The 12,153-nt window shown below is 41.9% G+C and overlaps 1 protein-coding gene across 1 annotated transcript; it reads left to right on the top strand.

Annotated features, from left to right (window-relative positions):
• The first annotated feature begins 1,074 nt into the window (after window positions 1-1,074).
• On the top strand, window positions 1,075-2,621 carry LOC149405919 (uncharacterized). Its single transcript, XM_089606844.1, has 2 exons — window positions 1,075-2,118; window positions 2,457-2,621. The coding sequence occupies exons 1-2, from the start codon at window positions 1,083-1,085 to the stop codon at window positions 2,489-2,491; spliced, it is 1,071 nt and encodes a 356-aa protein (XP_089462970.1). The 5' UTR covers window positions 1,075-1,082; the 3' UTR covers window positions 2,492-2,621.
• Window positions 2,622-12,153: the final 9,532 nt, after the last annotated feature.

The following is a 12,153-nucleotide window of genomic DNA, read 5'->3' as shown; positions in this document are numbered from 1 at the left end:
TTTTTTGTATCACTTTGTTGGCCGCTTGAGTTTGAGTTTGATCACTTCTAATTCCACGGGTCCAATGACAATGCCCACCATATTAAGAAAATTCTCATAAAATATGAGTGATGTTGAAACGACACCGTATTTGAGATATCCTAGACAAAGAGAAACGACACCGTTTACAATTAAAACAAACAAAACAGATAACTTACTGACCAAGTTACACAGAAATAAAAGAGAAATAACTCTTATCGTCTTGGGTTCTAATTATCTTCTCTAGTGTTAGAGAGAGAAAGTGATGGTATGTTTTGCTTAAGTTTGAGAAAATCTCCCCCAACTTTTGAGTTGAGAAGGTTTATATGAAGCCACGGGGCCTTGGAGACTTAAGGGGTTTTGGAAAATGTGTTTTGGCAATTAGGTTTGACTTTGACCAACGGTCATTCAAATGAGCCATTGACCGTAGTCTATTGAGGACTTCTTCAAATGGGCCATTGGCCATTGGGAAAATCTTCAGTTTGGCCATGAGCCATTGGGAAAATCCTCGGATGGCATATTAGTCATTGAACACTTCTTCGGATTGTCTCACTTCTTATTTTGTGATTTTTTTTGTTGGTATATGATAACGGGTTTGGACTTGCGGCTTTGATCATCTTTGTAAGACTATGATTTTGACTTTGTTCTTGATATCCGGGTACTATTTATCGTTTTTTAGTTGGGTTGTCGTTTTTAGTAACAAAAATGACAACATAGCACTTACAAATTATAAACAAGATGATAGAATGTATAAAAATGGATATATATATATATATATTGTAGAATTATTAGGGCTGTTATGTTTATCTGTTAGTATTTATCTGTCATTTATTTATTTCCGATATTATCTAGTTTGTTAGGTTGTTTCAGAGTTTATTGGGTTGTTAGTTTAGTTGTTTCGTTTCCCTCAGTAATAGGAGAGTTTGGTATCTACGATGTGTATAAAACTGATCATATGATCTCATGAATAAACATATCGAGAATTATCAATCTCTGTTTACTCTTCTCTAAAGTCTTTATGGTATCAGAGCAGTATTAAATAAAAAAAAAAAAACTCGATCTCCATGACCAAATACGGCCAACCTCACGCTCTCGCTTCATCATCCGAAACACCAGCCCTAAACACCTCTGAACAAACCTCACACACCATTACCAGCCATAGGTTAAATGGCCAAAATTACCTTCAATGGTCTCAGTCCGTTCAGATGTTCATCTGTGGCCGAGGAAAAGACGACCACCTCACCGGAGAAGCTCAAGCACCTAAGAAAGATGACCCGAAGTTCAGAATATGGAAAGCGGACAATAATATGGTAATGTCATGGTTAGTTAATTCTATGACCCCTGAAATTGGAGAGAATTTTCTTCTCTATTCTACAGCGTCAGAGATTTGGGAAGCAGCTCGAGTCACCTTCTCAGACTCGGAGAACACATCGGAGCTGTTCGAGACAGAAAATCTTCTACACGACTCTAAACAAGGAGAGGCATCCGTCACCCAATACTACACCACCCTAACCAGGTTGTGGCAAAAGATTGATGTATACGATCACCATAAGTGGAGCTGCCCTGAAGACTCACTCCTCTACACGAGAATCCTGGAGACGAAGCGAGTATTCAAGCTGCTGTCAGGCCTCACCAAGGAGCTGGATGAAGTCAGGGGAAGGATTCTCAGCATAAAGCCCCTTCCATCGCTGCGAGAGGCGTTCTCAATAGTCAGACATGAAGAAAGCCGCCGGAAGCTCATGATGACGAACCAGTTTGCCTCGGGGACCAGTTCACAAGATGTCTCAGCTTTGATGGCTCATGAGGAATCACAAGCCTTCGCTGCCAAGGCTCCATACAACAGGCAGAAGAAGGGCCGACCCTACTGTGACCACTGCAAGAAGCCGGGGCACACACGCGACACCTGCTGGGAGATCCACGGGAAACCAGCCAATTGGAAACCTTCAAGATACTCGAGGGAACCTGAGAGCCAAGCCAACTCAGCATCATCCAGTCCATTCAGCCCTGAGCAACTGGAGATGCTCTCATGTCTCATCAGAAAGGCAAGCCAATCCACCGACTCTGCTACTCCAGGTTCTTCAGGCTTAGTGGCACAAAGAGGTATACTACTTCGAGCTATCCAAGCCTTAACCGCATATCATGTGAATACAAATCTCTCAAGTGTATGGATTATGGATTCTGGAGCATCAGACCACATGTCCAGTAATCTAGATCTTTTCACCAATTATACTCCAAACACTGAGAAATTGTATGTCACTATTGCTGATGGCTCTCACGCTTTGGTATCTGGCACCGGATCAGTAGAAGTCTCCCAACAACTCACATTAAATTCTGTGCTTTATGTACCAAAGTTACACTGTAACCTCTTATCAGTCCACAAGGTGACTAGGGACTCTTGTTGCCTCACTATATTTGATGATGTTTCTTGTTCTATTCAGGGAAAGAATTCGAGGATGATGATTGGCAATGCTGAAATGTGTGGCGGACTCTACCTCCTAAAAGCCGGCAACACCTCCTACAACGTAGCATCCACGTCCATTCTGCAAAATAAGTTAGACTCTTCTAAAAATGATAGAGATATCATGATGAATCACTATCGTTTAGGCCACCCTAATTTTGTTTATCTCAAGAAAATGTTTCCAAGGTTATTTCTCAATAAAGATGCAAATTTATTTCAATGTGATGTGTGTCAACTATCAAAGCATACCCGTAGTTCATATAGCCCTAAGAAATATGCACCTTCTAAACCTTTTTCAACCATACATAGTGATATTTGGGGTCCCTCACGCATAAAAAATATAAATGGGGCGAGATGGTTCTTGTCAATTATTGATGATCACACAAGATTAAGTTGGGTTTACTTGATGAAAGAAAAATCTGAGGCTAGCTCAATCATTATACAATTCCATAGGATGATTAAGAATCAGTTTGCATCAGAAATTCAAATCATCCACTCAGATAATGCCAAAGATTATTTTAATTCCCAACTCAATCAATATTTCCAAACACATGGAATAATTCATATAAGCTCATGTGTACAAACACCTCAACAAAATGGGATAGCGGAAAGAAAAAATAGACATCTCTTAGAGGTTGCTAGGTCCCTTATGTTCACTTCACAGGTTCCGAAATATCTATGGGGAGAAGCCGTGTTAACAGCCACTTATCTCATAAATAGGATGCCATCAAGAGTGCTTAGGTTCCAAACCCCATGTGAAGTCCTCAGTAAGTCATTCCCTACAACCAAACTTATCTCAACAATCTCACCTAAGGTTTTCGGGTGCTCAGTATTTGTACACACATATGATCATAGCAAGTTAGATCCGAGATCTATTAAATGCATCTTTATTGGGTATTCCTCTACACAAAAAGGGTATAAGTGCTACTCACCCCAAAACAGAAAAGTCTATATATCCTATGATGTTACATTCCATGAAAATGTGCCATTTTTTAGCAACTCAGAAGCACAGAAAGAGACACCGGCCTACATCCCTCATTCAGCTCCACAAAATGATCCATTGAGTCTCCTAGACACGATACCTGAATCCCAAAATGACCAAAATGCAACCACAAATGGCCTACCTCCGAGTCCACTTCAGCAAGAGACCAACACATTTCAGCAGCACCAAGAGTCATCTCCGACTCATTCCCTACCTAGAGCAAACGAGATAAATCAAGGTAACATTAGTCCTAACTCATCTATGTCAAGTGTAACTGAAAGTGTGACAGATTTGGACATCCCTATTGCTTTGAGGAAGCCCACTCGTGCCTGCGGTCCTTACCGAATTCAAGACTTCGTCTACTATGGCAATCTCTCCACAAAGTACCAAGCTTTTGTATCCCAAGTCGATCAAGTCATCATACCAGAATCCATCCAAGAAGCAATGAAGAGTCCAGAGTGGAGACAAGCTGCAAATGAAGAGATATCGGCTCTTGAGAAAAACAAGACTTGGAGTATTACAAAGCTGCCAGAAGGAAAGAAAACAGTTGGCTGCAGGTGGTTGTTCACGGTAAAGTACAAATCCGATGGCTCCATTGAAAGGTACAAAGCCCGACTTGTCGCTAAAGGGTATACTCAATCATATGGAATAGACTATCAGGAAACCTTTGCACCAGTGGCCAAGCTGAACACAATCCGAGTCTTAATGTCGATTGCTGCTAATCTTGAATGGCCATTATTCCAATTAGACGTGAAGAATGCATTTCTCAACGGCACACTTGAGGAAGAGGTGTATATGGACTTGCCCCCGGGATTTGAAGATGAAAAATCAAGGAACCAAGTTTGTCATCTCCACAAGTCCCTCTACGGACTCAAACAAAGCCCTAGAGCTTGGTTTGGACGATTTACTCGAGTACTTAAGGACTGCAAATACACACAAAGCCACGCTGACCACACGTTATTCACCAAGCACTCGATACACGGGAAATGCACAATATTGAGTGTCTACGTTGATGATATAATCCTCACAGGTGATGATCAAGACGAAATTAGAAGACTCAAGGAAGTACTCGCGGCTGAGTTCGAGGTGAAAGACTTGGGCCAACTTAAATACTTCTTGGGCATGGAAGTGGCAAGATCCAAAATTGGAATCACAGTATCACAAAGAAAATACACCCTGGACTTACTCAAAGAGACAGGGATGCTGGGCTGCAAACCATCGGATATTCCTATGGATCCGACTGTGAAACTGAATAAGCGAAGCTCGGAGAAAGGAGTTGACAAAGGACAATATCAAAGGTTAGTTGGAAAGCTTATTTATCTGTCTCACACAAGGCCAGATATAAGTTTTTCAGTTAGCATGTGTAGTCGATTCATGAATGACCCATCCGAGGTTCACTTAGAAGCTGTAATGAGGATACTCAGATACCTCAAATCCTCTCCAGGAATGGGTCTACTCTTCAAGAAACAGAGCTGCCGTGATATACAAGTCTTCACCGATGCGGATTGGGCTGGATCCAAGACTGACTCAAGATCAACATCCGGAATGTGCTCGTTTGTTTGGGGAAATCTGGTAACATGGCGTAGCAAAAAGCAGTCAGTGGTCTCGAGGAGCAGCGCCGAGTCTGAACTCCGATCGTTAGCCCATGGTGTGTGTGAAGGAATTTGGTTGAGAAAACTACTTGACGATTTGAAGATCTCAGTGGATGGTCCAGTGAAAATGTTATGCGACAACAAATCTGCCATTAGTATCTCTAAAGATCCAGTTCAACATGACAGGACGAAACATGTAGAGATTGATCGTCACTTCTTAAGCGAGAAAATTGAAGACAATATCATCTCAATGAACTATGTCTCATCTCAGAACCAAGCAGCAGATATTCTCACTAAACCACTGCCAAGACAGCCCTTCAGTGATAATTGTTTCAAGCTCGACTTAATCGACATTTATCGCCGAGCTTGAGGGGGAGTGTAGAATTATTAGGGCTGTTATGTTTATCTGTTAGTATTTATCTGTCATTTATTTATTTCCGATATTATCTAGTTTGTTAGGTTGTTTCAGAGTTTATTGGGTTGTTAGTTTAGTTGTTTCGTTTCCCTCAGTAATAGGAGAGTTTGGTATCTACGATGTGTATAAAACTGATCATATGATCTCATGAATAAACATATCGAGAATTATCAATCTCTGTTTACTCTTCTCTAAAGTCTTTATATATATATATATATATATATATATATATATATATTTCTATTTAAGTACATATTGGGTCATTCTGATTTTTAGTTTTTTTTAACAGATTTTAAGCTTAATTAGTGCAGATAGTTTTATATTTCATGTAGGAAAAAGATTCCTAATTCGATTCCCTTTATAATATTTACTTCCAAAAAAATAAAAAAACTAGGATTATAATTATATTTTATCGTTTATAAATACCTAAATTTCTTAGGCCCTTTAATTAAATCTTATTGTTGTTACGTTGTTTTGTTGGCTCTATTTTTTAGTGCAAGTAGTATGGAAAGATGTCGGATGTTATGTTTCATCTTCTGGATTGACATCTTTCCTCGTGTGTGCAGACAGTATTTCAGGCAAGTTTCCAGTTTCGACAGATTGCTTCGCTGGTGAATTTTTGCTGAGTTATTGCCTTGCTGCTGTCTTCATTACAAGATATCTGCCTCGCTGGAGCCTTCATTGCAAGATATTCTCCGCTGCTATCTTCATTGCTCGAATATTCTCTTTGATGGAGTCTTTACATTGAGATATTCGCTTGAGGCCGGGTAAGGAAACCCGAGATATCTTCCAGGATTGTCCAGCTGCTATAAAAGCCGTGTGCTCTCCCTTAGCAGCTTCGACACTTTTTGATCAAACACTCAGAGCTCTTAGACGTGCAAGACCGGCGGACTGGGAGGCTGTGTGTTTTGGTTTTAAGTGGTGTACTCTCTCAAACACTATTCTACAGATTGAGTGTATGTGAGTTTTGGGTTCTTGTGCTTTTCGTGATTGAAGGTTCACGTGCTTCTGAAGACTGAAGGTCAACCGAGCCAGGAGGTTGCTCGAAGGGTGGAATTGAGACGGAGCTCAAATTCAGGGGGAGTCCCTGTCTAGGTGATCACTGGTAGTAATAGTCTCTAGGTTTTATTGATTTGTTGATTGTAATCAGATATAACCTTGTGTGTACTATTGACTACAAGATAGTGAAAATCTTTTCCACTGGCAGCGTGCCCCCAGACGTAGGTGTGTTTCACCGAACTGGGTAACCATATCCTGTGTACTTTATTTCTGCACCTTTGTTGTTTATCCATATCTGTGTTCAAGCAAGTTGTCGGACACATTGTCAACACATTGTGTGCGACATCTTGCCCTTGCAACTAATCAGAATTTCAATTGGTATCAGAGCAGGCACCTTGATCTCTTAGGTGGTTTCCTGTATTTTCTTTCTGATTGCCTATTATGGATAGTTCCCGAGAAGGAGGTTCTGTCAATCGCCCTCCAGTACTCGACGGAACCAACTATGGATATTGGAAGGCACGCATGACCGCCTTCTTGAGGTCCCTGGATAGTCGAACATGGAAAGCTGTGATACATGGGTGGGAAGCTCCTGTGACTACTGATGACAAAGGAGCCCGTACTGGAACCAAGCCGGAAAAAGACTGGACCCCCACTGAGGATGAGGCTGCCCTTGGTAACTCCCGTGCTCTCAATGCTATATTTAATGGTGTTGATAAAGATGTTTTCAGGTTGATAAATACTTGCACTACTGCCAAAGAGGCCTGGGAAATCCTCGCTGTTGCCTATGAGGGAACTACAAAGGTCCGGGAACAAAAACTTCAGTACCTCACAACCAATTTCGAAGCTCTCATGATGCTCGAAGACGAAACTGTCGCTGAGTTCAACGTTCGCATTCGTGATCTCGCCAATGAATCTTATTCTCTCGGAAAACCCATGACAGATGAAGATCTTGTTCGAAAAACCCTGAGAGCTTTGAGCCCCAGATTCAAGATGAAAATCACGGCCATTGAGGAAGTTCATGACCTAAAGACGTTGAAATTCGACGAATTAATGGGATCCCTCATGACGTTTGAACTCTCTCTTCCTAAGGTGGAAAAGAAACAAAGAGGGATGGCCCTCAAAAGTTCTGTCCATGAACCGAGGGATCAGGTATATTCAGACTCTGACAATGATATTGATGATACTATTGCTATGCTTGCAAAAAACTATGGCAGGGTCATGAAAAGACTTAATCAGATGAATGGGAAAAATGTCTCACAAGATGTCAAGGACAACTTCCAACAACGTTTCCAGAAAAATACTTATCCTCACAGGAATAGTAAAGGTGGTGAACGATCTGGGAAAGGCAAAGGCATTCAGTGCCACGAGTGTGAAGGATTTGGACATATTCAGAAGGAGTGTCCCAACTTCCTCAAGAGACAGAAAAAGGGATACAACGCTACTCTTTCAGATGAAGAAGATGAAGAGAGCGACTCAGATCAGATAAGTAATTTTGTAGCCTTTACTGCTTCTGTTCATACTCATGAGTCTACTAATGAATTTGGTGAGTGCTCTCAGAAATATGTTCTTGATGATGAACTATCTGACGATGCTATGAATGAAGCCTACAATACCCTTCATACCAAATGGGTTGAGGAATCTCAGATTCTAGACAAACAGGGTGCCCTCATCCTTACCCTGACTGAAGATAAAGCTAGACTTCTCGAGACTATTGTGGATCTAAAGAAGGAAGTCAGTCGTCTGAACGGCGAACTCGAGCACATGACTAAAACTGTTAGAATGCTGAACTCTGGGACTGACAGCCTTGACAAAATCCTCACCATCGGCAAACCCGCGAAGAACATGAAGGGACTTGGATATACCCATGGCGCTTCGTCATCCCAGACTACGTTCGTTCCTCAAAAGCAGACTAGCCAGATGTCACGAAACTTGCCTCAACCATCTGGTAATAACAAATTTCATGACATTTCTCGATATCATCAATCTGGACCAAACAGGTCTCCTGTCAACAGACCTCGCTGGGTATGCCATTACTGTGGAAGAAAGGGACATATTCGTCCTTTCTGCTATCGTTTGTATGGGAGAAATGTCCGTCAACACAGGTCCATCCACAGAAATGTCTCTTCTCATCAACAACCTGCTACTCGGCTGGAATGGAGAGTGAAGAATACCTCCTATCGTGCCAATATTGCCTACACCTCTCTGAGCGCCTCCACCGGGAATGACTGGTACTTCGACAGTGGCTGTTCTCGTCATATGACTGGGGATCACACCTTTCTGACCAACATAAAACCTTACTCGAACTGCCATGTTACCTTTGGAGATGGAGTCAAAGCCAAAATTGTGGGTAAAGGTCAATTAAACTATCCTGGTATGTCTTGTTTGACTGAGGCTTTGTTGGTAGAAGGACTCACTGCTAATCTCATTAGTATTAGTCAACTTTGTGATCTGAATTTGCATGTCAACTTTACTCGTGATAAGTGTGTGGTGATTAATGAAGATCAGGATGAACTTATGCGAGGAAACAGATCACGTGACAACTGCTACATGTGGAACCCCGCACCAACCAGCAAGTGTCTCTTGACCAAAGCAGATGAAACCAAGCTGTGGCATGAAAAGCTCGGTCATCTAAATCTCAGAAGTATGCAGAAAATTGTCTCTGAGAATGCTATCATCGGTGTCCCAAACCTGAAGATTGGTGAAGGTAAAATTTGTGGTGAGTGCCAGATTGGGAAACAGGTCAAGAAGTCCCACAAGATGGTGCAACATCTTACCACGTCTCGGGTTCTGGAACTTCTTCACATGGACCTGATGGGACCGATGCAGGTCGAGAGTCTTGGAGGGAAGAGATATGTGTTCGTCTGTGTGGATGACTACTCCAGGTACACTTGGGTTGATTTTATTCGTGAAAAGTCTGACACTTTTGCTGTTTTTGAAGCTCTTTGTAAGAAGGTTCAGAGAGAAAAAGGAGAGAGCATAGGCAAAGTGATCAGAATTCGGAGTGATCATGGGAGGGAATTTGAGAACATAAGCTTTGCTAAGTTTTGTACTGAAGAAGGGATAGCACATGAGTTCTCAGCTCCTATCACACCTCAACAAAATGGAATTGTTGAACGAAAAAATCGAACCCTTCAGGAGATGGCTAGAGTAATGATGTTGGCCAAGAATATTCCACCACATTTCTGGGCTGAAGCTTTAAATACTGCCTGCCATATTCACAATCGAGTTACTATTCGTCCAGGTACTTCCAGCACTCATTATGAAATATGGAGGGGGAGAAAGCCAAATGTGAAATACTTCCATGTTTTTGGTTCGGTGTGTTATATTCTTGCTGACAGGGATCCACGGCGTAAATTTGACCCGAAAAGTGATGAAGGTATATTCCTTGGATACTCTAGAAATAGTCGTGCATACCGTGTTTTTAACAAACGCACTAAGACTATAATGGAATCAATAAACGTGGTGATAAATGATGATAATCATGATGCTACTAACAGTCCTAATGATGAGGATGAAGTTTTTCCCAGTAACCCAGATGACAGGACAGATGTTGCTAACTCCTTGGACGACATCTCCACTGGAAATCCGAATGTCAGGACTGATGCTGATGACAAAGTTAACGACATTGTTCCAGTTGTTCCAGATGAAGGCTCCCCTCCTGAGACTGAACAGAGAGTCCCCTCTCGAAGAATTCAGAAAAATCATCCTGCTCATGAGGTGATTGGCGAAATCAGTGAAGGAATAAAGACTCGTCCAAAACCTTCTGTTAACTACCGGGAAATGATTGGTAATCTCTGTTTCGTCTCTAAGATTGAACCAAAAAATGTTAACGAGGCTATTGATGATGAATATTGGGTCAATGCTATGCAAGAAGAACTGGTTCAGTTTGAAAGAAACCAAGTCTGGGAGCTGGTCCCCAAGCCTAACAATGTAAATGTCATTGGGACTAAATGGATTTTTAAGAATAAATCTGATGAACATGGTAATATAACTCGCAACAAAGCTAGACTTGTGGCGCAGGGCTATTCACAGGTGGAAGGTGTTGATTTTGATGAAACCTTTGCCCCTGTTGCGAGACTAGAAGCTATCAGACTTTTGCTTGGCATCTCATGTCACCTGCAATTCAAGCTCTATCAGATGGACGTTAAGAGTGCTTTCCTCAATGGGTACCTGAATGAAGAAGTCTATGTAGCTCAACCAAAAGGGTTTACAGATCCCAGCTCTCCACAACATGTCTACAAACTCAGAAAAGCTCTCTACGGCCTTAAGCAGGCCCCTCGTGCTTGGTATGAAAGACTTACCCAATTTCTTGTGCAGAATGGGTATACTCGAGGTGGCGTTGACAAGACTTTGTTCGTGAAAAAGGAGAATGGCAATCTTATGATAGCTCAGATTTATGTTGACGACATCGTCTTTGGAGGAATGTCGAGCAAGATGGTGGATCTTTTTGTTCGACAAATGCAGTCAGAATTTGAGATGAGTATGGTCGGCGAATTAAACTACTTTCTGGGCTTTCAGATCAAACAGATGAATGATGGTATTTTCCTTTCCCAAAGTAAGTATGCCAAAAACTTGGTGAAAAAGTTTGGCCTGGAGAAATCCTCTCACAAGCGGACCCCGGCCGCTACTCACATCAAACTCACTAAGGATGAGCATGGAGAATCTGTTGATCAAAGTCTCTACAGAAGCATCATTGGCAGTCTTCTTTATCTCACTGCCAGCCGACCAGATATAGCCTACTCTGTAGGTGTTTGTGCGCGCTATCAAGCCAATCCCAAAGCCAGCCATCTGGCTCAAGCTAAGCGAATCATAAGGTACATCTCAGGCACTGCTGATTTCGGTTTACTATATACCTATGATACTTCTTCTACGCTTGTGGGATACTGTGATGCTGACTGGGCAGGTAGCACGATTGATAGAAAGAGTACTTCTGGTGGATGTTTCTATCTTGGAAACAATCTCATCTCCTGGTTCAGCAAGAAGCAAAACTGTGTTTCCTTGTCCACAGCTGAGGCTGAATACATCGCTGCTGGGAGCAGTTGCACTCAGCTTCTCTGGATGAAACAGATGCTCGCCGAGTATGATGTTGGACAAGATGTCATGACATTATTCTGCGACAACATTAGCGCCATCAACATCTCAAAGAATCCTGTTCAACACAGTAAGACCAAGCATATTGAGATCAGACATCATTTTATTCGAGATCTCGTGGAAGAAAAGAAGATCAAACTCGAATACATTCACACCGAGAAACAGCTTGCAGACATTTTCACCAAGGCTTTGGATGCTAACCGGTTTGAAAATCTCAGATCCTCTCTTGGGTTATGTGTTATTGATCAATAGCAATTATTGTTTATCGAAGGATTTTGTGGTCTTAACTTTTGCGCTAATCCTTCGCTGACTCTTGTTCGTGTTACTGTTGTGTTATTTCTCTCATGGGCCCATGTTTCTGGTTGGCCCATTCGACTGATTTGCCGGGCTATATTGCCAAGTGTTGTCTCTCAGGGCCCAGGAACGTTCAAGGCCCACTTGAAGTTGCGACGTCGTTTTTCTTGCCATGATCTCACCCATGCAGACGGTTGCTCTTCCGAGAAAGAAGGGGAAGTTATTTCCTGTTTGAATTTCGAAATTTCCTATTCTTCTTCAGTACTCCTAAGATTTGTTTCCCGATTTTGCTTTCTTACCCATT

The sequence above is a fragment of the Urtica dioica genome, chromosome 2 (genome assembly GCF_054948205.1).
Source record: "Urtica dioica subsp. dioica isolate 48M chromosome 2, U.dioica_male_clone48M_v1_H2, whole genome shotgun sequence".
Taxonomy (NCBI): domain Eukaryota; kingdom Viridiplantae; phylum Streptophyta; class Magnoliopsida; order Rosales; family Urticaceae; genus Urtica; species Urtica dioica.
This window is presented reverse-complemented; position numbering and strand designations above follow the sequence as displayed.

Coding starts and splice junctions, on each gene's coding strand:
- LOC149405919 (XM_089606844.1), top strand. CDS start 1,083: ATGACCAAATACGGCCAACCTCACGCTCTCGCTTCATCATCCGAAACA. Junction 2,119..2,456: donor AGGCTTAGTGGCACAAAGAG/GTATACTACTTC, acceptor TGTTCTATTCAG/GGAAAGAATTCGAGGATGAT.